The sequence below is a fragment of the Pseudorca crassidens genome, chromosome 1 (assembly GCF_039906515.1).
Source record: "Pseudorca crassidens isolate mPseCra1 chromosome 1, mPseCra1.hap1, whole genome shotgun sequence".
NCBI classification, from domain to species: Eukaryota; Metazoa; Chordata; class Mammalia; order Artiodactyla; family Delphinidae; genus Pseudorca; species Pseudorca crassidens.
This window is the reverse complement of record NC_090296.1, coordinates 190,582,787-190,610,302: the sequence shown is the minus strand read 5'-3', so window position 1 is coordinate 190,610,302 and position 27,516 is coordinate 190,582,787. Positions and strand designations below refer to the sequence as shown.

Sequence of the window (27,516 nt, the reverse complement as noted above, 5' to 3'; positions counted from 1 at the left end):
TAATGATTAATGATGTTGAGCATCCTTTCATGTGTTTGTTGGCAGTCAGTCTGTGGAACAGAGCATTTTTAAACTTGGATTCTCTAACAGTGCGGACCAGTAGAACTTTCTACAATGAGCGCAGTGCCCTGCATGTGCTCTGACATCATGGTAGCCAACAGCTGCCTCGAAGTATTGAGTACATGAAAGAGATGTGGCTGGTGCAAACTGGGGAATTCTATTTTTCATTTTATTTAATTTTAAGAGAGTCACAATCCCACTGTAACCTTTTCTTCAGTAAAGCCTTATTCCTGGTTCCTAAGTAGAGTTTAGAAAGAAAAATGCATGTGGTTATCAAGTAACCTTACTCTGCTGATTAATCAGGTTGACAGATTTGTAAAAAGCCGGGGACTGGCCCATCCCTTAATTTCTCATGTAGACAAAGATGGAGCCCTGGAGGCAACTGTGTAGACCCAGGACGACTGGATTCATTCTAAGAGCTGTAAAAAGCATGTCAGGGAGCATTCGGGTCCAAGTAATTCAGAGAAGATATTCTATGAGTGCTTGAGATTTTAGGGAACACCTTAGGAAAGAAATACCCATCCTCTTTGGGGAGAGATCCTAAAGAAATCATCATTAAAGGACCAAACTTATCTTCCTTGGTTTTCCTTTCAGGAGCTGATTGACGTTGACAGTGAAGTGGTGTTTGAATTAGCCTCGTATATTTTACAGGTAAGTCGTCTCCCCCTCGTCTTTGTATGCCAGGGCCACACACAGAAGAAGGAGGAATAAGACTTACCATGTGTGGCACTTGCTATATCCACTAGCTCTTTGACTTCTTAGTTATTTTTAGCCACAAGCAGGAAAGAGCTACTGGGGAAGCTATACCATGGCCGCAAATAGAGTCTTCTCTATTCTCTGTCCTTCTCTAAAATGTTAAGACTGTATTTCTCTGCAAAGGAAAATTGTGTGTATAACCTAAGATTGGGGGAAACTGAGACCATCCAGTGACCCCCTTTTCTTCAGGTCACTGGAGAAAGCCAAGTAAAAAGCAGGAATTAATTGCCAGGAGAATCACTGTCATGAAAGACAAGGAAAAGATCCTTAGCTTATGTGAAAAAGAGGCCTACTGAGTATTAGAAACACTGGCAAGATGAGCTAAAATGATGTCATTAATTTATTCCTTCAGCAGGACTTAGTGAGCAACTACTATGTTCCAGGCGTTATGCTAATGCATTACAGATTCCATGGTCCCTGCCTCCAAAAGCCCACAATACAAGATAAAACAACAAATAACACAAGACATGGACACATAGACAGTGCTATCCAGACAGACATCCAGGTTCAGAATCTTTAAACTGAAAAAGTTAGATCAGGGCTTAGAAATGGAAACTTTCCCTTTGTCCTTATGAATCACTTTCTTTGTATATAACTTTCTGAAGTTTAATTGTCTCATATTCAAGTGGTAAATACACGTGTCCTTCCTTAATTATATTACTATAACTGGTAGGACGAAACAGCAGTCAGTCGGACTGGTTCAGTAAAGGACTTCATTACAATGTATTTTAAAATCTGTAACGTGGGATCAGAACGTGTCACTGATGTTGAATTTTCTTCCTCTACAGGAGGCAAAGGGAGACTTTTCTAGGTGAGTTTACGAGAGTTTTTGGCTTAACAATGTATTCTGTTGCATCTCTATTTAAAGAAACTATTCTGTCTTTTCTTCGTAGGAGAGCAATTTATTAATATTATATCTTAATGTTGAAATCCAGTTCCCAACTTGTCAACGGAAATAGATACATCAGGCAGAGAAAGCCCAGTGATAGGAGGATATTCTGCACCAAACGAAAGTTACTAAGAGGCTGAGGTTAGAACCCGCTGTCACACATGGCCATTGTATTGAGGTGTGTCAGGTCGCCCAGGGGTCTTCGTGGAGCCTTGAATTATCACTGTGGTATGAACTATAGTGATAGAGAGAACCCCATGGACGCAAACATCTTTTTTTTCCTCTGTTTTAGTTCCAACCCTGAAGGTACAAAATCCTAGCCCGCAGGAAGATGTCTTTCGTGACAGTGTTACAATATAAATATCCCACTTCTACTGTCTTCCCTTTTCCAGATGTTATGTTAGGGAGAGAACATAAACAGACTTAACCACGGGGGAAATGTGCCCTGCTTTAATAACCCTGTAGATCCACAGACTTCAACCTCGTCTTTCATTTCATTAAGCGCGGCCCGTTGACCAGTAGGGCTGAAGTGCCAGTCTCTCCTGATCATTACTGGAGACAGAGTAGGGGTTGTAGCCATCCACCAACAGGACTGTCTGCTCAAAGACAGACGTCATTCCTGGGATTCTGTTTTATTGAACTCCCCCGAGGGAAGTCCAGTATAGCTCATTCTTTAGAATCAAGGTCTAGAGATATGAAGACTCAACCACATGTACAAGAACAGCATCAGGGCGTGGGATCCTGGCCCATCATTAGGAAATTAGCAAACTTGGTATGAAAGAGAAATGCAGGTTATACCTCTGCTCCGTGAAGGAACTTGGGTGTTTTCTCCTGCTTTGGGGGATCTGATGCCGCCTAAACTACTTCACCTGGTGGTCTCCCTCTACTTGTCCAGCTTCTCAACTTCATGCTGACTGGTTTTTCAGGTCTTAGCTGCCTTCTCTCTGCTCGCCATGCATTTCTAAGGCTTTCTAGCAAAGGCAGAGGTATATTTTCTCACTCAGATATCTCAGCAAAACCAAAAAAATTCTTTGACAATCTAAAACAAGGGTCAGCAAACACTTTCTGTAAAGAACCAGACAGTAAATACTTGGGTTTTGCAGGCCACGCAGTCTCTGTTGCAACTACTCACCCCTCCCTTTCTAAGTGCAAAAGCAGCCAGAGACAGTAGGTAAGCAAATGAGTATGTCGGTGTTCCAATAAAACTTTATTTATAAATTCAGAAATTTGAATATCATATACATTTTCATGTACCACAAAATATTCTTCTTTTGATTTTTTTTTCCCCAACCGTTTAAGACTTTTTTCTTAAGATTTTTTTCCCAACCATGCTTAGCTCACAGGCCACATAAAAACAAGCAGGGTTGGCCAGTGGGTTGTAGTGGGACGACCCCTGATCCTAAAATATAGTCCCTTCAGCTCAGTTTGATTATTTGTAGAAGGAGACCTCCAGGCCCCTTTTATTTAGGTTTCCCAAGTTCTTGCTATGAAACAGAGGTAGTCCTTTTTCTGGGGGGGCGATGATGGTTTATTTATAGCCTTAGCAGGAGACCTTGTAGGTGGCCAGTAACTGTTGACCGAATGGATTAGTGCAACATTTTCAGGATCTAGAAACTATACTTTGTTCTGTTTTTTCTTTGTTAGTTTTTTATGCCTTTCATTTGGTATTGGACTTGAGGCTCTTGGTAAGTGCAGGTTCATATCTATTTACAAAAGGCTCTAAAGTCCCATGAAAAAATGGTTTAATAACCACAGATCCAGTGGATTCCATTGTCCGGTCCACTTACTCTGAAGATACTTTTCCCTGCCTTCACTTTCACGGGCTCTGAACTCTGCTGTAAATATTATTTATTTCTGAGAGTCCCCTGACAGGATGGAATGTGAGCTGAGAACAGCGTCATCTGGCCCCGCAGATCCTGGGAACGTGGGGCTACAGGGATGGTCAGTGGGGAGGAAGGGCAGGCCTGGCCTCCAGTAACTCATGGCCCCCTCAGGAGCTTGTGGAATCCCAGCTTGTTGGCTGCAGAGAAACAAAGGATCCTGGTTTGGCTTCATTTGTCAAAGTGTTCCGTCGCAGTTTGTTTATAACAGCAGCTGTCTGGGGTGAGAAATAGCCTTCAGGGGAGGGGAGAGGTCAGACACCTTATCCAAAAGGTCAGTTTATCTCCCAGCGTAAAACTCACGTCACAGAAGTTGGGATTCCCTGATAAACACCGTTCTCTGTACAAGCCCACGGTTCGCATGCTTGAGTGGCCCGGAGTTTCGGAACAAGAGAAGTAATCCTTGATTTTCACCTCTTCCCATCCACATCTGGGAAAATCCCCATGACATTTGGTTTGGTGACCAAACATCAGGCATTTTAGATGTCCCATCCTCATAGTTTAGTATTGTAGAAAGTTGTTTTTGCTCTATCAATGAATGCCGGACTCTATAACCTTAATCGTATTTAACTGAATGGCTTTGACTTATAAACACACCCTGTAAACACAGTACATTTTCCTGAGCAGCATTCGTAACAGGAGATGTCAACTTAGAGCACCGGGGAAGCGTTTTATACAGCACGTGGTCCAGGACTTAATTCTGAGATCTTCTAGAACCTAGAGGATCCAATAACCTTTGAAATTAATGGTCGCACACAAAAGGCAAAGTAACTCTTTCATAGCCTGATGATCCTGAATTTCTGCCTTCCTAAAAAGCTACTTTGCCCAGGATGCTATTATCCTGTATGTTTGCATTTCAGTGAATAGACGCAGATTACATTGATGTGGAATGAGTATTAAAAATCTCTATATTATGGGAATTCCCTGGCGGTCCAGTGCTTAGGACTCAGCACTTTCACTGCTGTGGCCCGGGTTCAATCCCTGGTCAGGGAACTAAGATCCCGCAAGCCACTCAGTTGGGCCAAAAAAAATCTACATCTTAGGGGAGCAAGTTCCTTGATGTACAAGAGGAAAAGGGTTCTTTTCACAAAAGGGAGAAGTCGAAAGTGCTGATATTACTTTAATAGAACGAGAGCTATGTAAGGTCAACCCAGAGCCATAACTGCTGTTTCTCATGAAACTCACAAGCTGTTCTGTTTCTCCTTTTGGACTCTTTTGTGCTCAGCAGACCCCTGAAGGCTTATTCTTACGTAACCCCCTTTTCTTTCCAGTGAATGGAAATGTTCACTTCCTTGTCTTATTGAGCTTGAAGGATTATTCTCATGTAACCCCCTTTTCTTTCCAGTGAATGGAAATGTTCACTTCCTTGTCTTACTGAGCTTGACAATGAAATCTTGGGTTCAGTGTTGCTGAAAGAAAATGAGTGAGGTATAGATAGGAAGTATTGTCCATGATAGGAAGAAATATATGTCACCCATGTTCATATTCTAGCATAGACAAATTTGTAAGATATCGTGAAAGGTTGAGGAAATCGTTTTATCTAAAAATATTTTTTCCCTTGTATTGTTTTCCTTAGCAAAGCATGTAGTGATCGTATTTCATTTCCTGGTACATATGTATGTAAAAAAAAAATGAATGTCCATCAACAATGAGGAAATCAGTGGAGTTGGCATTTCTGTTTAAAACAATTGAATAGCCTAAGAACTGTTCATCATGGCAGCTATATAAGCAAATATTAGGTTGAAAAGGGTCAAAACAGTTCTAAAAACAAAAAGTTCTCCTTTGATAATCACTCCTGAGCATTAGTCAGCTAATACACATTTTCTAGGATTTTATACATACTTTATTCATCATAAACTCTGCAGTGGTTTAAGTGCCGAGCACTGATTTTTCTTATTAAAAAAAAAATTCCTTGTAAAATAGATAGCTAGTGGGAAGCAGCTGCATAGCACAGGGAGATCAGCTCGGTGCTTTGTGTCCACCTAGAGGGGTGGGAGAAGGAGGGTGGGAGGGACACGCAAGAGGGAGGAGATATGGGGATATATGTATACATATAGCTTATTCACTTTTGTTATATGGCAGAAACTAACACAACATTGTAGAGCAATTATACTCCAATAAAGATGTCAAAAAAAATTCTTTCAAACATTCAGTTACCATAGAAAAATAATACTCTTGTCTTTAAAAAGGTCAATTCAGGGAACACCTAATTTAGTCAACTGAACAGGACATTCAAACTGTATGGTCACATTCTAATTTAATGTAATAGAAGACTTATTAATACACTGCACTGAGCAAGGTATTATTTAAAGAATTTGATTTTTTTGCTTTTTTTCCCTAAGGGGACCTTAACTGAAAACCCTAGTGGCTAATCTTCATACTCTGATTTTGAGAATAGCCTCACTTTTTACTTTCTGTCAGCCTTTCTGAAAGGGGGCCACCAAAAAAAAAAAAAAGGAGGGAAAATAATCATTTTAACAACATTTTACCAAATCGGTGAATTGATTAAAAATAGTTTATGCTGAGACACATAAATACATTCCCAAATCATACTGCCTTTGATATAAAGAATCATCCGCAGATTAACAGGGACTAGTAAAAAAACATCTGTTCTGTAGAATTTTTTGCTAACAAGATTTATTGAAACCAGACCGGTAAAGCTTGGTTACCCCAGGCCGTCTGTTGGGACCTGGAAATATCTTTGTTCCAGAAAACCAGATATATTGATGCTGATCATTAAAAGACTTATAAGGACCAGTAAGCAAACAGCACCTGAAAAGGGCTGATATTAAGGAAATCCCATGTAAAGTTCTGTGGGTCACATTTTGCTTACCTGTTAGGCAAAGTTCATCATGTGCTTTAGAGGTGATGGGAGGCTGCCCTCCATCTGCAGGTTGTCTATTCCAAGGAAACACAGCAACCAACGTCAAAAAAGCAACGCTGTGATTGAATACAGAGGGGTCAGTTTCTGTGACGTCCGTACAAAGTTAAAGGCTGGTGCCAGTGGGAGAATATCTGCTTATCAGAGTTCCAGGGTTAGTAAGGGTCTTACTGTGACCCTGATTTATCAACCTACAGGGTTCCAATTCTGCTTCTTAATAATAATAATAATAATGCTTTAGAAATAGAGCAACACGTTACTCCATCAATAGAAATGAGTAGCAGGGAAATTGAGTTTTACCTCCATTTTAGAAAAGGAGTTGGAGTATTTATTTGTCCTGAAAAATTCCTTTCAGCTTCCTCGGACTGCCTGGTCTTAGGTCTCTAGAAGAGCAGCTAGAAGCAAAAAAAAAAAAAAAAAAAGTGAAGACTTTTTAATATTTCCTCTTCTGTAAACCATGGAACCATGTGTTCACTAAGCCAGAAAGATAAAATGAAATTTCTGTGGGAAAAACAAAAGTACCCTCTTGATTTTTTTGTTCTTTGTATGAAATCTCGTCTGCCTTTCTTAAGAGCATTTGTGAATTACTGCAAGTGAAACTTGGTTTCCTGGTATCTGAAAATTCCCTATTTGTAGGCTTTTGTTGTTTTGTTTTTTTGTCAGACTAGATGATGCCTTTTAGGCAGTCATAGGTTAAAGGAAGAATTTTAGAAGATCAACAGGAAAAGAAGATAAAGGGCTGATTTTCTTCTAAAAGACTTTTTTTGGTAACATAAACATTTGTACAGATTACTGTCTTTAAAAAGATGACATTATTTTCTTGCCCTGCTAAGAGACAGCGTTGAAAGTTGATTAATCTCAGGCAGTGGTCTATAAATCACAATTCTGGGCTTCCCTGGTGGCACAGTGGTTGGGAGTCCGCCTGCCGACGCAGGGGACACGGGTTCGTGCCCCGGTCCGGGAAGATCCCACATGCTGCGGAGCGGCTGGGCCCGTGAGCTATGGCCACTGAGCCTGCGCGTCCGGAGCCTGTGCTCCGCAACAGGAGAGGCCACAGCAGTGAGAGGCCCGCGTATCGCAAAAAAAAAAAAAAAAAAAATCACAATTCTGAATCTACTAACATCATTACTTTGCACTCACCTAAATGGTTTTACTACTGCAAGTCATAGCGAGCTCAGTGTTAAAGCAGTATGAGAGCATTTGATCATTTGCGGTATATTTTCCTACAATGTTTTAATTGGCCTCTTGAAAGAAAACAGCTGATGGGGTTATATACTAAGAGAAATCGATTTGCTGAGACTTTGAGATAATTAGTAAAAAAAAAAAAATACTCAGACAGCTGTGTTTGGAAGAGTCAACATTTGGAATACAACTTACATAACCTAATAGTACCTTTAATACCCAAACTTGCAAATTTCCCTATTGGAAAATGACTAGAAAAAAAGTCATCTGTTAAGCTTGAAATACATGCAGCCCAAAGGAGAGTTTTTGTGGGAAGAACTTAAAGTTATATAATTCTTGTATGTTATTTTATTAAAAAAAAAAAAGAGAGAGAGAGAGAGAGAGAATGGGGTGTGTGATATTTTCCCATGACTTCTAAAGGACTTAGAAGGAGAAGCAGCTGGAATCTTTCATGCCAGCAAGACCTTTTGAAAGGAACAGAATCTGAAATTTTGAAACAAAATGTTCAAGTGGAAATGTTATTACAGAAAGCTTTGTTTTGTGCACAAAAGTCCATTTTACTGAGCTTTTCAAGTGTGTAATTCACAGTTTCCAAGCATAGAAAAGTATTCAGATAGGGTATTTTGCAGGAGAATATTCTTCCAATCCTATGGGAATTGTTTAGATATACCGTAAAGGAGGCAATTTTGTATTATGACAGCGTGTCTCATTTGCTAAATATTTCTTTAATATCAATATCATATTTTGAGTTGACCTTGGTAATAACAAAAAGGTTCACGGCTATGACATTATGTCAGTTTTTCAGAATTAAGATTTTGACTCAAAAGGATAACATAGAAAATTAAACAGCTTTTAGAGTAGAATTATTGTCTCAAATTGTAGGCTTATAAAAAATTTGTTTTGAATTTTTACAAGTTTACAACTATGTTAGAAACGCAAAAAATGTTTTCTGTCATCCTAGAAAACCAAACTCACTAATCAAGAAAGAAATCTTTACTTAGATAAATTACCATCAGAAATAAAGGCACATAATTCATGAATGTTGGTAACTTTGCCCCTCCGTACAGGTGGCAAATTAGTGTGGCATATTTATCCACGATACATGCCCAGAATCCAGAATCCTCTGCTGGAAGAATCTCAGAGGGACCCGCAGGTGCCTCCCTGGTGTCTGCAAATGGTCACACAACTACAAGAGAACCCTCACAAGCATCGTCCTCAGCCACCAGTTCTGTGAGCCTCCCTGTACCCCTGAAGGAGAGTATGTGGTAGGGAGGAGATAGCCAAGTGTCCCCATTTTCTTTGCTAGAACATGAAGTTCAACTTGGTTAAAAAAAAAAAAAAGAAGGGAAGGGAAGGAGAGAAATTGTTTCCTGCATGGTTATTAAGATAAGCAAAGAAGAGAAAATTTACAACTGTCCTTATCCATCTGTCTCAGAGTTTTCTACATGTATTGTACCATTGAATAAAGTAATACAGATCCACAATGCATCTCTGAAACTTTAGGGTCCAGTGTTTCTGAACCCAGAACTTTGTGGGTTTTAGATGGGTAACGCGGAGTATACCGTAACACCCACGGCAGCGTCTGAGGCAGCTCCTGGAATCCAGTCTGTTCACGCTTCTGCACCAGAATGTGGATATTCACACCAAGTGGAAGAGAGAGAGAAAGGTCGAACATTAGGTTCACCACCAAGTGGGTGAGAAGGCTTTATATCTTAGAGATTTTCAGATTTTTGGAATTGCGGGTAATGAGGACCCGTAATACTCTTTTTAACTTAGGAAATCCCTCTCTCCGGAGAACTTGACCTTCATGATACACTCATGAAATACGGAGGAGTTAGTAGGATACTAACATGATGTTACTGTCTCTGAGTTTTGTGTTAGTCCTTTTTTGTGACACTAGTGTAACTTTCTGGCTTTAGTGCTCTAGTGTTTTAGTACCAGGACACCTCAAAACCACTGGTTTCAGGAAGAATTCTTCCACACGAAGCCAGTTCTGTCTGCCCCAGGTTTGTCCTGCAAGTTATGGACATCTCATTTAACCCAAAGGGAATCTTCTGAAAAAGCGTTTTGTCATTTTTTAAAGGAAAACAAGCACCTTGTGGATTTTGCTAATCGTCCTGTCAAATTTCATCTTTGCTTTCTTCACTCTGTTGTGTCTTGGTTAAATTTGTTCTTGCTGTTATTTGTGACGGATCCCCTCGTTGATGCATATTGCTCGAAACCTTAGTTTTCCACAGTAGATCATTCAAACTTCCCATGTTTTATGAGCAGGGTAGACAGTAGAACCACGATCCATCATCTTAAAAACAAAAAACAAAGCAAAAAGAACCCAAGTCAAAGACTTAACGTGTCATTGAGAGACCAAGTTTTTGCTGGCAGCATTAATCACTACCTAAAAGTTGTGAATAAAATCTGGTTAATATTAAAAATAAGAAGACTTCAGTTTTACTCTCAGTTTAGCAAGTGATTTTCCTAGAGACCTTTTTTCTTTTGCTAGAAATGGAAACTGACCGCTGTTTGGAACAAGGAACTGTTTTAGGGTATTTCATAAGTTGGCATTTATCATTTGTCCTGACTCTGGGGGAAACGTCCAAGTAGAAAATCTTGAGAGAGGAAGCTGGGAACTTCTAGCACATTCTTTCAGTTTCAGCTTCCCAAGTCTCTGGAGATAGAGTGACCAGGTCTCCCATTAAGGCAGCGTTGTGATTTGCAGCCAGGGTATGGCCAGATCATCTGACAGGGCTGGCCCCCTCTAAGTCATTACAGATGTTTACAGACAGCAGAAAGGCAAATAGGACATTTCTACATAGTTGTCCTTTGGGGCGGCTTAAGAGCCCTGGATCCCTTCCAGACTGTAATGGATTTGGATGGGCTTCACGCCTTCGTGATTTCTTGTTGTGTTTGTCTGTGTCACCTGGCCCTGGGGGAGCGCTAAAAAAAAAGCCACTGCAGCTCCAGCCAGGAAGTCAGACCTGGGACTCTCATCGGGGATGCTTGTTTGCCAACAAATGAGTGTTTAGTGGGTAAGACAATCTCTTCCTCCTTTAGTTCCGTCCTTCCCCAAATATACTTTAGATGTGATGAGTGGGAGTTAAACCCACACTCGTGCTTCAGGTTAATTGTCTTTCTCACAGTTCCATTCGATAAATGTTCAACCTGTAAGGTGCCACCCTAGGCACCGATGAGTCCGTGACACAAATCCCTGTTCTCAGGGAGCTTATAGTTAATAAACAGGGAAGATAAGACCCAGAAACTCATCACTGTAGGCTCTTGGGTGTTCGGGGACCTGAGTATTCCTTTATGCCTTAATAACATGCAAGTAAACATTCCAAACTCTGCTTGGGAATTGAATTTTCCTAAACACAAGGAGATGACCTGTGTGAAAAGCTCCAGTGCTGACCCTTGCCTCCTGGCTAAACTTGAACTCTACCAGCCTGGCATGGAAGGTCCTCAAAATCCTATGCCTCGTCTGCCATTTATTTGGTCTGCTTAACCCTTCCATACCACCCGTTCTAATTGATCTCTTCAGTTCCTGGCCTCCATACTCTACTGTATTCCACTGAGAAGAAAAATAAGATTCCTGTCCTTTTCTCCATGTGGGCCCTGCCCCAAAGTCTGCTTTCACGACAGAGCCCACAGGGGCCTTCCTTTCCTCCAGACTTTAGTCTGTTGTTTGAATGGACATGATCCAGTACTGCCCATGTAGTCAGTTCTCTTTTTATTCGCACCTCTCACTCCCCGCACTGAATTGTGAGCACCTTTTGAATGAGGACTATGGCTTATCCTTTTTTTATGTCTCCCTATAGCAGGGCCTCCATAAATACGTTCAACTTATTGATAATTAATCAATAAACCCTTGCCACCTACGTGACAACCATTCAAGGACTTAGATTTATTGATTTCGGGCTTCCCTGGTGGCGCAGTGGTTGGGAGTCCGCCTGCCGATGCAGGGGACACGGGTTCGTGCCCCGGTCCGGGAGGATCCCACAGGCCGCGGAGCGGCTGGGCCCGTGAGCCATGGCCGCTGAGCCTGCGCGTCCGGAGCCTGTGCTCCGCAACGGGAGAGGCCACAGCAGTGAGAGGCCCGCGTACCACACAAAAAAAATAAAATAAAATAGATTTATTGATTTCAACAGTTACAAGTTGAGATTTTCCTTCTGGCTGGTTGTCCAAAGCCAAGATTCACAAACTTCACTGTCACTGTTTCTTAGTCCACTTGAAAAATGCCCTTTCTGGGAGCAGCTATAAGGTCACATCCGTGTGTTTCTTGGTCACCAGGTACATGAACTTGAAGTATGGAAATGGTTTTGCCCACTGGCACTTGGCATCCTAAGGGTAGCCGCTGGTTCCTAGCTGGAGACAGTGTTTCCGGCTGGGCGGGGGCCCACAGAAAGGCATGTGACTGTGGTGCTCCCTCCTTCCTTTGTATTGACCTGTGAGCTCCTGTCTCGTTGCTTTCTAGATGCTACTGCCCGAGGTCCTGGTGGTCAGCGTCTGCCTTGATTTGCATGAGCAGAACGGACGCTGCTCCCATAACCTGGGTTAGAACGGTGTGTAAATGCGGGCCTCACAGCAAGGGCCGTGAGGCGCCCTGGTGGACCAGCACAGGGAGGCGCCTTTACACATCCCCAGAGGATTCTGCTGGCTGGCTCTGGAGGTAGACATTGGGGGCCAACACCCAGATGTCCCTGTCCCAGCAGGGGTGCGGGTCTGCTGAGCGCCCACACGGGCGTCAAGCTTCTGAAGCCCCCTGGTTAAATTAGGGGAATTTAAAGTATCTCCCAAACCTGAGATCATGCGAGTCTGAAGGGAAGGAAGAATTTCTGGTCCAGGGACCGGACGCGAAAGACCTCCTCCTAGCGCCTGATAATCCACTTAACACTTTCTGAGTTGTTTCTGGATCATGTCAAAAGCAAATGACAGATGAACTTATATACAAAACAGAAATAGACCCAGACAGAGAAAAAAAAGTTATGGTTACCAAAGGGGAAAGGGGGGCGGATAAATTAGGAGCTGGGGATTAACGGATACACACTACTATATACGAAATAGATAACCAACAAGGACCTACTGTATAAGCACAAGGAACTCTACTCAATAGTTTGCAATAACCTATAAGGGAAAAGAATGTGGGAAAATATATATATATATATATATGTAACTGAATCACTTTGCTGTACACCTGAAACTAACACAACATTGTAAATCAACTATACTTCAATCAAAACAATTTTTTTAAAAAGCAAATGCTATGCATTTGTCATATTTTGGACAACAGTTTCTAGCATGTGCTCAATCCAGGCAAAGAAAACTGGCCTGTGGGTTAGTGAGGGAAACAGCTTAAGGAGAAAAATAGTCGAGCTGTCCATTCTCAAAGCCCACGGCGGGGCCCTCAAGACCTCCCTAAGGTCCCCCCATGGGGAAACTGGTGACCCTTCTGCCCACATTCCTGCTGCCCGGGGACACTCATCGGTGCCCCTTTGGCATGCAGGGCTTGAAAAGAACCCACAGGCATCTGAGACGGCTCTGCCCGGCCCTGCCCTCTACAAGGAAAGGCCGCTGGGCTCTGTGTGCTGTGTGTTCTTTTGCATCTCTGCTAAGTAAATAAGTACAAAGAAAGCACCGCTTTTCACTAAAGGGGAACAGATGCGGGGTCTGAGGACAAGGCTGCGCCGGGTCGCCTCGCGTGGTGCTGTGGTTTTCTCCAAGGCTGAGCATGTTTCTGCCATGCTCCCTGTCTGCCCTGTCTTCCAGCAATGAAGTGGTGAGGACGGACTTGAAGAAACTACCAGCACTTCCCACGCAGGCTCTGAAGGAGCACCCCTCCCTGGCTTACTGGTAAGCCCCCTTTCCCTGCATGCCCCAGGCATCCCCCCCTCCAGGAGGGAGCCCCTTCTAGGGACGCAGGGGGCTCCTGGCGACTGTCCACCCTCCCCGCCACCACGGGTCCGCCTGGACCCCAATCAGACAGCGACTGCAAACTGTATCGAGTGGCTTGAGTCTTCATGAAACTGTTTTCTGCATTTATTTAAATAACACGAAATGTGTGAGACCTCTTTTCCCTATTTTCTTTCTTTAAAAAACAAAAAAACCTTCTAAAATTTCCCTCTAGATGGTTTGCCTCCTTGCAGAGTCTTTCCTGAGCTGCTAGAGTTTCGCTTTGGAATCCTTGTCATTTGATGACAGGATGTGTGGGGTTTTGAGGTGTGGGAGGAGGACAGGGTTTTTTTCTTTGCAGAAGAGAGAGATTGATTCTTTTACTTTCCCACAATGTTTAATATCTCCTGATTTAGCTTCCGTGTAACATGACACCATAGTTGATCTGTCAGGCCCTGAATTACTGACTCTGAATGAATCGGGTACTTGAACGGCTCCCAGGTTGTGGTTCGGGTCACAGTGGAAAGGGGTTTGCATTGCCGGGCAGTGTGTTGAAGTACTGCTGGGCTAGCGAGCCCTGACCACTGTCCTTTGAAAGCAAAATGCCGCTCCCCCAGTCATCCTTCTGACTCCTTGACAAAAAGCACTGTGACGGCTTTTATTTAAAAAACAGTAGTAAGATAAAACAAAAATCGCAGAACAAGTCAATCTTATTGAATTATAACATATGACTTTTAAGCACTTCTGTAATATGCTTTATGAAGTTGCTAGTTTACTAACAATTCATCCTGTCCAGACACCTTTCCGGTCGACAGACTAGTTGTTCAGTCATCCGGGTGGCTTTAAGGGATTCCTTTGGCTGGGATGGGGTGCGTCTTGCTGCAGAGGGCATTAGCAGGATGAAACTCCAGTACCTAAATCATTTCTTGCCAAGAGACCAAGTGGTGATGGGGCAGCTGGACGGGAAACAAAAGAGCTGAACCCTGAGGCTGAGAGCTCCCACCCGTGTGCTGGCATCCCCAGTTTCATCTCTCTGAACAGTTTTGTTGCCATTCTTTTTTTTGGTTACACAGGTGTCCATAAATAGTGGCTTTAGATCCTTCTAATTTGCCCCCAAAGAACAAAATTGGTTTAACGTGCAAACACTTTGCACGTGTCAATTTCCAGACTTCCAACCTGGCAGCGTGCACATACGAACACCCTCAGATGGCACTCCTGTTGCCTTGTTCGTGGAACCCAATTGCCCTCTCCCCAATTCCTTATGCTCCCTGGGCCTTACCTTCTCTATCCTCCCAGCGGTTCATTTTCAGGAAACCAATGGTGAGGGAGATGCAAGGAAGTAACTTGAGAAGCTGGTAGATCTTACCTTGTGAAATGTATTTGCCAGCGGGGGCTGTAATGTTGCTGGGTTGTCTGGAATCAGAGTTGCTTTCAGCCTAATCCCTCCCTCAATTATCGCATGTGTTTGTTTCCAAACGTTTTTTACACCCTGTGCTCATTTCAGAGCTATGAACACCTCCTTGCCTCTCCTCTTTCTCCCTCTGGATTTTGTTCTGTTACCTCCACAGTCTGCTCTGTATGCAAACATTATCACCAACACAGAAACTCCTTCCTTCGTGCTTATGCTTTCTCTTTTGTCGTCATGAACAGCTTCATCCTCATCTACATCCGTAGCTGTCCTGTCAGAACAGCCCTCTATCTCTGTGACCAGGCCAGCGCTTTCCCCGGGCCTCATTTAGACCCAGAGGTGCCCATGTCACTGTCTAAATGCACTGGGAAGATGGCAGGACCGAGGGAGGGATGGTTTTGAAGCTGGTACCCTCAGCTGCTCTACAGCTCAGCTTATGCACAAACAAGCCAGTAGCATGAACCATTCTGATGATGCATTGCTTAAAAAAAAAAGTACACACACACACACACACACACACACACACTCACAGATGCAGTGGCCAAAAGAAGCCACTGGGAGCCCATCCACCACTAGTCAGGGAAGGCATTACAGCCTAGTGAGCAAAAGCGGTGGGTTTTAGAATCCCAGCCAAGCCTCTGAACTGTGGGGTCATGATAGGCCAGGACGCTCATGTGACTTCTCTGCTGCCTCGATTTCCCATCTCTAAAATGGGACTAACCATATCAACCAAATTCAGACTGTAATTAAGAGAGGAAATAAAAAGGCACAGAGTGCAATTAGGAAGTAGGGGAACGGTGCATAGTAATGCTGAGTCATCACATCATAATCCTTTCTGCTCATTTCCCCCAAGCGTTCAACAAGCTTGGACTTCTCACCCCACGTGATTTCTCTATCGGGGAGGCATCCGAGGCACAAAGTGCCCAGGGCCACAGAACAAGGCAGCATCAGGGCCCCGACCTGGATTCTCTTGAGCACCTCTACTGCAAACGCGGGACCACTTGTACCGCCCATACAAGCTGTGAAGGGACATCTTCCCCTCACGGGCCGACGGCTCCTCCGAGACAGGGAGCCCTGTGGCCATCGCCTTGTTTCAGGGCTCCTTGTCTGCAGAGATGGACCAGCCATCCCATGCCTGGGGCGCGGTCAGCCTCGGTCATTTGCCTTTTTCCTTCATGGAACGCCATGTCCTCCAAATGTGTTTTGGGCTCCCGTTTCCTCTGCCTCATGGGTCTCTGAGGATAATCCCGTCTAGTCCGCCCCAAGCATCTGGCGTAGTTGGTGCATGTGAGTCATCTGTCAAAGCCTGGAGAGGGGCGGGAACAGGGCTAGGGCTGGGGTGGGTCTCAGGCGGCTCTTGTCACACGCCAGCCTATGGAGTTTCCACTGGGGCAGAAGAGGTGGGAAAAGCCGAGGAAGAAGGAAGATACTGTGGCCTCGCGGTGGGTCTCAGACAGCAGGAGAAACCAGGCGAGGCAGGGCGACCGATCCCCACAGCTGTCAGGCACGGTGAGACCCCCAGGCTCGGACCAGTCCGTTTGTGAACAGCTGAACAGCGGCCAGCAGGTGTCGCTGACACGGCTGGTGTTCGTCCCCGCGCCGTGCGCACGTTCACAGCCACAGCACTGTGTTAAGTTCCGTCTTCCCTCCTCAGCCCAGGGAGCCAGGGACCCTCTTTGCAGCTCTGTACCAAGGAAGCAGACCTGTAGCTATGCTGCATGGCTGGACCCCGGACCTAGAAGTCCACCTCCCCAGATGCCACGTCGTGTGGCAACCCAGCTGTTGATTCAGTGGCTGTCTGGGGAGGAAGCTGGAAGGGTAACCCCAGAACGGCCTGACACGACTCTGATGCTCTGGGAGGCTGGTGTCGCCCCCAGAGAGGACGCTTCTGGAGACTCCTCTGTCAGGAGAGGGCTTTGTCCCCCTCCGCATAGAACTTCCGTGGTGTGTGGGAGCCAAGGAGAAACCCGGCTGCGGCTGCCCCTTTCTGAACAGAGGTGCCCGGACCCCATAGACACGACCCTCAACTAGACCAAGGCCCCTCCTAGGCAGCCGTCCCCCATCCGGGGCATTAGAGAAGACACTTTCCTGTGAGGGGCCGGCCTTACGTGCGTCAGATTTCAGAATACTCAAGTGAAGGGAGATTCACAGAAGCTTGGGAGAGTAACTAGAAGGTAACTAAATGACCCCCAAGTACTAGATGATGAACACATAGAATGTGTGACACCCCCCAGAAGTGGCCTCGCTGACAAAGAAAGAGGGGGGTGAAAGAAGGCTTTCGATCAGTTCCGGGGTACTAAATGAATAATAGCTCGTAAAGGTCAACTAAGGAGGTCTCGAGTGTTCGTCCCTGGGGTCGCCTCCTTGTCATGGAGTCCACGGGCCAGCGGGGAGGAACGTGAGGCCGAGGCGTGAGGTGGAAGGCCGTGCGGCCCGGTCCCAGAGGCCAGGCCTTTGGCCTTGATCCCTCAGCAGGTGGGATGTGATTCCCAAGGTTGCTCCTGAGCTTCCAAAGGCCGCGGGGCTCGGGCTCGCTTCCCAGAGGGGCCCCTGCCGCCGTCCGCCCCGTCGCAGGAGGGTGTGGCCTGCATTGCCCCTCAAGGAGCGAGCTGGCCTCTTGCTGTGTTAGAACTGAGGTTTCAGAAGGTACCGGGGTGCCCCTCTCATTTCTGCCTCCTTCTTATCTCGCCAGCGCGCCTCTGGGCCTTTTGTTGCTTCACTGTCTGTGTTAACCGGCCCCAGATTCCAGAACTTTCCCCTCCTCCTTGGACGCCCTCAAGCCTGCCTGCTAACTCGGGGTGGGGAGGCCGTGGGTATCCTGTCAGAGTCCACGTCTGCCCGCCCCACCCCGGAGGCCCCGTGCCGACGGGATGCAAGAGAGGAGGAAGGGGAGAGGGACCCGAGGGAGGTCAGCCGGAGCGTCCACGCGCACCTCCGGCCAGTAGCCCTCTTCCTGTCTCCTGTCCCGTGTCCCTGCCTGTTGGCCCACATGCTCCCCACTTCATCCTCTGCTCCCACAGTCTCATTTCTTACGAGGAGCCAACCCCCAAAGCCCGGGCTTTCCTTTTACTGATGATAAGCCCAAGACAAAGAGAATGCGAGTCCTCTGAGGAGGAAGCAGAAGCTTTGGGTACATCCTTAGCCCTAGGCATCTCACTTGGGCTGCATTCGGACATGCTGCTTTCAGGACAGATCATTTTTCCAGGAGCTCTTGGCTCCTTGCAGCTTCTCATGAGGATGCTGGAGCTCACAGATCTCTCCGTGAGCGGGGAGCGGGGCCGTCGCCCTGGGGACTGAGACAGAGACTCCTTTCCTCTCGTTCTAGCGAGGACCGGGTCATCGAGCACTACAAGAAACTGAACGGCCAGACCAGAGGCCAAGCCATCGTCAAGTAAGTGCCCCCCCAACCCACAGTGCTGCTGAGGCCGTATGTGTGTGTTCACATAGTGTATGTCAGGGCTGTTCAGTTCTGCTGGGAGAGACGTAGCTCTGGGGGCAGGTGGTTCCATGTATCTTTCACGTAAATGATTACTCTGAGAACTTTATCACGTGCACACACACACCAATATGTGTACGATTCCACTTCTGCCGAATAACCAGGTGTGTGTGTTGTGTTGTCTTCCCAGCTACATGAGCATCGTGGAGTCTCTCCCAACCTACGGGGTTCACTATTACGCAGTGAAGGTAAGTGAACTCATTTGGTGAAAGTTGCCACCATGCCCTAAAAAAAAAGTTCTCATTTTTTTTTCTTTTTAATCTTACTGAAGATTTTTGGGGGAGTGGGGAGGACTTGGACAGGAAGATCGCATGCTAGGGAGCGTTGGGACAATGGAACTCCCCCCCCTACCCCAGTGTAGTGAGACTTGATTTGGGTTCTCTGCAAAACTCACTTGCCTTTTTGTGGAGTGGGTGTGGTAAATGCCTACTTCTTCATTCTCAGAAGAATCCTGGAGATCGGGACTGCAGAGCCTCTCAGGAAAATTCCATCTAAGCACAAAGAACAAAAACTTTAAGCAGAATCAACAGTGTTTTTCTTGGTGGTCAAATGCCACGTAGGCAACTTAATAGGAGAAGTGGGACTATAGGGGCTGACAAATCAACAGGCTCTGTCTTCTTAAAGAAGGAGTAAGTCCAACGTAACACAGGCCCCCTTCTAAATTCTCTTGCGTTTTATCCATAATGTCCCAGACTGGGATCTCCTCTTCGAAATAATAGGTAATGATGTCCTCACGCACCCTCTTCTATCCTGAGAAAGGATAACTTCCTTTTCTTCGTTTACCCCAATGTGAAGTTTATCAAAGTCATTGCCCAAAGTCCAGACAAAAAGAGCAGAAAACACTTCTGAACTCAAGACAGTCCCACCAACCAACCCGAGATTCCATGCTCTTCCACCAGTTTCCTACCCCGTGTTTCCACCCAACTATATATATATTTTTTTTAAATATTTTCAGGTGGAGTTTTATTTATTTATTTTCTTTTTAATTTATTTAGTTTTGGCTGCGTTGGGTCTTCGTTTCTGCGCGTGGGCTTTCTCTAGTTGCGGCGAGCGGGGGCTACTCTTCGTTGCGGTGCGCAGGCTTCTCATTGCGGTGGCTTCTCTTGTTGCAGAGCACGGGCTCTAGGCGCGCAGGCTTCAGTAGTTGTGGCGCACGGGCTCAGTAGTTGTGGCGCACGGGCTTAGTTGCTCTGCGGCATGTGGGATCTTCCCGGACCAGGGCTCGAACCCGTGTCCCCCGCGTTGGCAGACGGATTATTAACCGCTGTGCCACCAGGGAAGCCCCCGACTATATCTTTAATTCCTTTAGACCAGAACACAACACCGTGTTTCATTCATTGTTGTGTCGCCCACGGCAGTTTGCACGGCACTTTGCGCGTCCTTGGTACGCATTTTAACGTAATGGCCCGTATCTTCCTCTAAACTGCAGCCTTTTGATGGCAAAGACTGTTGCACCCTGTTATATTTCCCCAGAACCCAGTGGAGTGCCTGGCACTTAGTAGATACCCAGTAAATATTTACCAAGTACCATTATTGAGAATTGAATTGAGTAGTTGGATGTACACATTTCCGCGATGGGAACAAGTGTCAGAATGATATTTGTGGAGCTCCGTTATGAGGCATGTACGGGGACTCCAGTCCCACCCAGCAGCTCAGCCCAAGATCTCTCAGAGCCTGCAGTGGTTCAGTTCTTCCTGATGTCCTTCCAGCACGCTTCCCACCAATGGAAACTATTCATCCCTCTTCAGCATGACGCACAGACCTCCTAGAAGCATCGCAGCCATCCCTGCCCTGCTTAAGCCTAAGCTATCGTCTGTCATGAGAAGTGTGACCTGGCCTCCTGGGCTATCTTCTGTCCCACATGAGAAGGATGGATCCTCTAAAAAGACTTACCCCCCCCCCCAGTACAGCTGGCTGTGTCCTGGGATGTGGCCACTGAAGCCAGTGGGCAGTCAGCTCCCCAAAAGGAAATGGAATTGATCATGAAAAGAGGCTCAAAATCCCCCTTTCTGGCTGCCAGGGTTCAACTCTTACACTGCTAGTGAGAGTTTGGAGCCCGTGTCCATTCTGCCATCTTGCTACCAAAAAGGAAACAGAAGGGTCCAGCAGTAGTCCTGACATTATTACAAGAGGCGTGTCACAGAAATCAAACTGTGAGTCTTTCCCTGAGTTGTGGAGATATTCGACGGTGATGTTTAGCAAAGGGGTCTGCATTCGGGAATGGGAGCCAGGAACGCGAGAATCCCCGACTCCATTCCATTCTCTGATTGGCTGTTTGTTCTTAGCTTGACCTCACCTCCGTCGCTCATAATTAAAGTAGAGATTATGAGGGCTTCCCTGGTGGCGCAGTGGTTGAGAGTCCGCCTGCCGATGCAGGGGACACGGGTTCGTGCCCCGGTCCGGGAAGATCCCACGTGCCGTGGAGCGGCTGGGCCCGTGAGCCATGGCCGCTGAGCCTGCGCGTCCGGAGCCTGTGCTCCGCAACGGGAGAGGCCACAGCGGTGAGAGGTCCGCGTACCGCAAAAAAAAAAAGATTATGAAATTGGCTTCTCCAGCTACCCCACGGAAGTTTTCTAGATGCTGGAAGACTGTTGAGATGGCTTGAGACAGCCAGATGGGAAGGCTTTGAGATAAAACCTCATCTGGTCTTTTACTTGCTTAAACCTGCGTTCCATTTCCTCCTCAGCCCTAAAACTTGACAGAAGGGCAACCTCTGATATGCATGCTTTCTGCCTTCCAATCAAACCTTAGAAATAGACTCCTTTGCAGCTTGTTAGAGGCCAGAAGCAGACCTTGTGATTTTCCAAGTGCCAAGTGTGCCTGTGTGTTTGGCTTTTGGATTCTCCAGACGTGAGTGATTGCTCTCCTATCTATTTGGAGAAAGAGCCTAATTAACTATATGGAGACTCACTGTTTGGTGGCCTTGTAAATTTCACAATGCCGCATCTCACGGTGCGATGAGAGCTCTTACCTCGACAAACTGCAATTGCAGTCGCCTTCATCTCTCCTCTTGTCCTGTTCTCTGAAACCATTGCAGTCACCCGGGCGCTTTCCAGAGACAGGGGTTTTATACCTTTAAAGAAATTCAGAAACTTTCCTAAAAATTCAAAATGTATTTCTTCTGCCCTTTACCTTGGTGCTTACCTTGAACTAACTCTTGCCCCACATATATTTGGAAATGCTGAAGCCAACTGTGAGTTTTCAAGACACCCACCATGGGGTATGTTAGATCATTCACGCATGTGGCAATTAGGACAAATCCAGGGAAAGGCTGATATGCCCCCTGCCAATGCCTAGCATTTGGGAGCGTCTAATTAACAGTCTTGAATGAAGATTTACAACTTACAATCTGGGGAGCCAGAGGTCTCTGTTAGAGGAATAAAGATGGTGTTGGTGTTTTTAATTCAGTCCCCAGAGTGTCTAAGCTTCGATTTTGCTACCCCAGTCCTGCCAGATAGCCACGGTCTTCATGGGGTGAACAGGACGCACACCTTATGAGCACCTGCCTACCCTGCACTGCCATTGGCCTGCTGGGGGGAAGGGGAGGGTCTTGAGTAGAGTAGGACGCAACCTTTGCATGATTCCTTTGTCTATTAAATTAGAGGAGTCCTTGATAAGAACCTGCTGTATAGCACAGGGAACTCTGCTCAATCCTCTGTAATGGCCCGTATGGGAAAAGAAGCTACCAAAAAAAAAAAGTGGATATATGTATATGTATAACTGATTCACTTTGCTGTACCCCGAAAACTAACACAACATTGTCAATCAACTGTACTCCAATAAAACTTTTAAAATAAATAAATTTATTCAGATAGGGGAAAACAGTGATATAGAAAACGAGCTAGTTTTGAGAGCATTTCCACTGTTCTGGTAGGAATAAAATAAATACGCGTGTATGAGCTACAAAATTTAAAAATAAAATAAAATTAGAGGAGTCTTGAATGCGTATTACTAAGTGAAAGAAGCCAATCTGGAAAGGCTGCGTATTGGATATTCCAACTATATGACATCCTGGAAAAGGCGAAAGTGGTTGCCAGAAGCTGGGATGTATAGGCAGAGCACAGAGGGTTTTTAGAGCCATGAAAATACTCTGTGTGACACTACGTGTGTGATGGATACGTGCCCTTATACGTTTGTCCAAACGCATAGAATGTACACCAGCAAGAGTGGACCCTAAGGTAAACTATGGACTTTGGGTGGTTAGGACGGGTGAGCGTAGGTTCCTCATTGGCAACACAGGTACCACTCTGGTGCAGGATGTTCTTCACGGGGGAGGCTACACATGTGTAGGGATGGGGGTACATGGGAAACTCCTGTACCTTCCTCTCAATTCTGCTGTGAACCTGAAAGTGCTCTAAAAAAAATAAAATGTTTTAAGACAAAATTTTCAGAGGAGTCAGCTTCCATAGTCTCTATGGTTCCTTCCAGCTCTGACAGTCGATGACAGTTTCTCGGCCCAGAAGGTCGTTCTGTCAGAATGTTCAGCATCTCTCAGATTTTCCCTGTTGGTAGGTGAGGGGCCCAGCTCTGAAAACCTAAAGTCTTAGAAGGAGAACAAAGAACAAGGCGTCCGCTTCTTACTCAGAAACGGGGAAAGGACCCCAGCTGGTTAGGAGCAGAGCTGGGTCCCCAACCCAGGGCACTTACTAAGTCACTTTACTGAGCATGCTTTGATGACAGGGCACACCCGTTAAGGTAAGGCACAGCGAGGTGGGCTCCGTCCACTTCAAGGAATTTGCATTTCCCTTTGTCTTCAGGTGAACCAGGAGATCGCTTGGTTCCGTTCTCTCTTGTCTGGTCCCATGCTTACCCGTACTCCTTTTGATGTTCTAGGACAAGCAGGGGATACCGTGGTGGCTAGGACTGAGCTACAAAGGCATCTTCCAGTATGACTACCACGATAAAGTCAAGCCCAGGAAGGTAAGCGTGCTCTCCTTTGTGGGAGGATGGCACTCAGGTGGAGGGAGACACAGGCAGAGAAGTGACGAAAAATGTTACCCCGTGCAGCCTCAGGGCCTCTGGGCCCCCCGGTCTCCTGCTCATTTTGGGTATATGCAAACTCCTCCACAGTCATCCAGCCTGTGTTCCCTGGGGAAGTATTTTTCCTCCCCATCACTAAGGAAATGGAAGCTGTTAAAATTATTTAAGGTAAGAAGACTAGATCAGCTCACCCAGGGCAGATGGACCAGAGGGCTTTGAGAGGCTGTCCTGTTCCTTCATTTCCTGGGGTGCTGTGGGCTTGAGAACATGGGGGAGCATGTCTCTTGTATCCCAAGGCTAATCTGAGTTTTCCCAAAGGTTTGTTTTTGTTTTTCTGTTTCTTGTTTTTTGGACGAGGGGAACTAAAAGAATAGGCCAAAAAGAGGCCGAATCCAGTAGATATTTTCTGGCATATTAGAAGTGATCAGAAATCTGGAAGAAATAAGGTCATTTGCCAAAAAAGAAAGGGAAGCAGAAAGGAGTCTGCAAACTCACAGTGAAGCCAAAACAGAATGTTTGAAGAGGACACAGGGCTTGAATTTTCTCTGTTTTCGTTTCCACACATTTTTTAGACCAGAACAAATTGAAAAATTATAATGGAAAAATATCTCTGAGGTGAGAGCTGTCATTCAACTCCTCCGGCAGAGAAAAATGGGGAGACGGTATGTGGTTCAGACCCTGAAATACATATTAAAAGTTTATCAAAACCACACTTGCTTTCGGAGGGAGAGAGCAATATAGGTTCATTATGTTATTGCATAATGCCTTCCAAGCTTCTTTATCCACGAACAGGATTGAAATCCACACTACATATCCGAGCTTATTGTAGTCTATCCAGTTAACATCTGCCTTCAGCCAGTTTCTTTAGTAAATTGATAGAAAAAAAAAATGGCCCTGTGTCGAGGAGGATTTTCACTCAGTTGATCAGTCAGTTAAGTTCTGTGAGAAGATCTTGAGCATATGATGGAGGGATTCTTCCTTGGGGACAGTTCAGTAGGAATCTGGCTGTTTCGGGGACCATTGTTTCGTGACTGTTTCCAAAACCCCTCCAGTTTCCTGCTGTAGGACGTGATTCGGACTCTGCGTTCTTATTTTCTCCCTCTTTGTTTTTCTCAGTCACTGGGTCTGTACTTCTTCCACGCTCTCTGCCTCTTTCCCTTATGACCTTTGTAAGTTTCTGTGCTTTTTCTTCTCTCTTGACTCCTTCCTTCTTCTTACATCCACTGTCCCCTCTCCAACTTGCTTGGCCATTTTTTTCTGCTGCAAGAGCCAAGGATACTCCTGGATCGTTTAACCCAGTCCTGGTTACAATGTATCCAGCTCTTGGTTGCCCACACTGGTGGAGACCAAGGCCAGCTTGGACGATTGGGGTCTACAGTGGAGTTCATTAAAATCCCACAGTTGAATTCTTCTCTCCCTCTGAATGTTTTTGAAAAATGTGCTTACACGTATCGGTATGTGTTCAGTTTCATTTGTTAATATGTTTAAGCTCGCTTTGTTTCTCTAATTGAGGTGCTAATGAAGATTTTAGAGGTAATGAGGTAGCGCTTGATGTATGTGATCTATGCAAAACGCAGGGTGTGACACAGCGCAAGGGCTTAATAAATGGTAACTATTCTTGTCAGTCTCCAAAACGGACTTCAAAATATGGAGAAGTAGGAAGTGCAACATGTGACTAATCAGCCTTTGAATAAGAGAATTGACTCTCATTGGTTGAATTTATGCAGGTCAGTGGATTAAAAATGTTAAAAGGTCAACACACTTATTCCGATATTGCCTCTATTCAAACTGAGTTGCTCTTTAAAATAACGCACGCTTCTGTGGCCTCTAAGGAAGTAGTTGGGATTCTCAAGTCTATTGCTAATTGAGAGACAACCAAGCCATCAGAATCATTAGTCATTCATTCGAAAATGTTTATTGCATACCTGTTATATGCAAGGCAGACCACCAGGTGCTGAGATAATTAAGACACACATCAGGTCTTCAGGACCTGCACGGGGTATCAGGGACAGGGGTGTGGTGATTGCATCTTACAGATAAGAGAGGCCTGTGTGAGGGTTGGTGGTGAATTAAAGGAGAGGGTCATCAGCTGGGCTTAAGGAGAAACGTCTTCACAGACAGCAAAGTAGGAGCTGAGTGTTAAAGGTGGACAGAGGTTTTGCAGATGGACTAACGGGGTGAGGGTGCACACAGGTGCGCACGCAGGCACCGTGAAGGAGAACAGCGTGGCGTGATGGAGAAGCACATAGCATCGCTGGGGCTGGACGTCCTGGGAGAGGAGCCAGAGAGCAGGCTGATGGGGCCCCAGCAAACAGAATCCTCAGGGTTTGCTATGAGGATTTCATCTTCGAGACAGAGGCGCGACCACATCAGACCTTCGTAGTCGGAGAAACATCGTTCTGGTACCTGGCGGAGGATGAGTGGAGTGATACAGGGCAAGACTTGCAAACCGGGACATCGTTACATTAGTGTAGGCCAGAGCTGGTGGCGTGGCTCGGGGGTGGCTGTCCGTACCGGGGATAGAGAAGGGGACTTGGAAGTGAGATGTCTAGAAGGTGATGTGACTGAACAATGGTGGGAAGCGACAGGGTGGAAGTTGGAGCAGCAGGAGAATCTACAACAACTTCCTGATGGACCAAAGCCTGGGATATAAGAGAAGGGGAGAGAAGTTCAGTTTAGGACATGCCGAGTTTTGGGCTGATGGGACGTCCAGGGAGTGGTGGCAAATAGGCAGTGGGTATTCAGTTGGAGCTCGACAGTATCAAGAATTTCGAACCAGAGACTGAACAGAGAGAGGAACGGGAGAGGCACTCGGCACACTGGAAAAATTACAGTAGCTGTGAGTGGATTTCAGTTCCCCATCGTGACATTCCCTGTGAGGCAGAAGGGCAGGGCTGGGACCGGGACACCCTGACCCTTCTGTAACTTGGGGAGCCGTCTTTAGGAAGTGAATGTGCAATCTACATATAAAATTAAGAACGGGGGCTTCCCTGGTGGCGCAGTGGTTGGGAGTCCGCCTGCCGATGCAGGGGACACGGGTTCGTGCCCCGGTCCGGGAGGATCCCACATGCCGCAGAGCGGCTGGGCCCGTGAGCCATGGCCGCTGAGCCTGCGCGTCCGGAGCCTGTGCGCCGCAACGGGAGAGGCCACGACAGTGAGAGGCCCGCGTACCGCAAAAAAAAAAAAAAAATTAAGAACGGGCCTTTGAAAAGCCTATGACGGGAATTCCCTGGAGGTCCAGTGGTTAGGACATACAGCTCTCACTGCCGAGGGCTGGGGTTCAATCCCTGGTCGGGGAACTAAGATCCCACAAGCCGCCTGGCGCAGAATAAAGGAAGGAAGGAAGGACAGAGGGAGGGGAGGGGAGGGGAGGGACCCACGAGGGGAAGAGACCCAAAGTTTCATTAGCCCAAGGGGTATCCACCTCTGCTGAGACCTGCCATGGGCCCTAAAGACTTAATCTGAACCGTAGGTAAGGGGTCCCAGCTGCAGGGGGAAGGATGCAGTGCGTCTGTTCTTTCTGCTCACAGCCAGTGTCATCACCTTCATAAAAAGGCCGTCCCTGTTTCGTGTAAGGCACCTGTGAGTCCCTGAGTGCACAGGGCACGCTCCCTGGCTCCGGACCTGTGAACCTAAAGAGACGCAGGCACATGGTAGTGACCACTGGTGCACATCCACATACGAGTGCCCCAGTCTGTCTTCAGCTAAAAATCAGAAACTCACGTGAAACTGTCAGGATGAAGAGATGCCCCAGTCTCCCCTGGTCCCACCCTCCTCCATCTCTGACCCGGCCGCTGACCGTTTAGAAAGCCTCGCAGCTGATTCCGACGTGCGGCCAGAGTTGAGAACCACCGCCGCGGGCCTCCTTTCCGAACTCGGACTCGGGGAGGGTCAGCCAGGCGCAGCAGGTGTGTCCGGCAGGGCCTCTGCACTCCAGGAGTTGGACACAGGGCTGAGGTCCGGGCCGGCCCCCAGTGATGGGTGACCCTCCAGGCGACACCACACCCTTGCAAAAGGGGCCAGGCAGAGCCTGGCACCCGGAGCCCCGGCAATGCTCGGGAAACTGGGAGTGGCGCCCAGTGCTGGGCACCTGAAGGCCCTTTTGTA

At 46.3% G+C, this 27,516-nt stretch overlaps 1 protein-coding gene across 8 annotated transcripts in view; it reads left to right on the top strand.

The window, feature by feature from the left end:
- Nucleotides 1-27,516, top strand: part of FRMD4A (FERM domain containing 4A) — a 646,084-nt gene that overhangs the window by 515,114 nt on the left and 103,454 nt on the right. For all 8 annotated transcript variants that reach the window (XM_067703847.1, XM_067703859.1, XM_067703855.1 and 5 more), the window contains 6 exons: nucleotides 655-711; nucleotides 1,605-1,627; nucleotides 13,403-13,486; nucleotides 18,259-18,324; nucleotides 18,560-18,617; nucleotides 23,263-23,349. In XM_067703847.1, coding sequence (XP_067559948.1) covers nucleotides 655-711; nucleotides 1,605-1,627; nucleotides 13,403-13,486; nucleotides 18,259-18,324; nucleotides 18,560-18,617; nucleotides 23,263-23,349 — 375 coding nt within the window. The remainder of the gene's footprint in view (nucleotides 1-654; nucleotides 712-1,604; nucleotides 1,628-13,402; nucleotides 13,487-18,258; nucleotides 18,325-18,559; nucleotides 18,618-23,262; nucleotides 23,350-27,516) is intronic.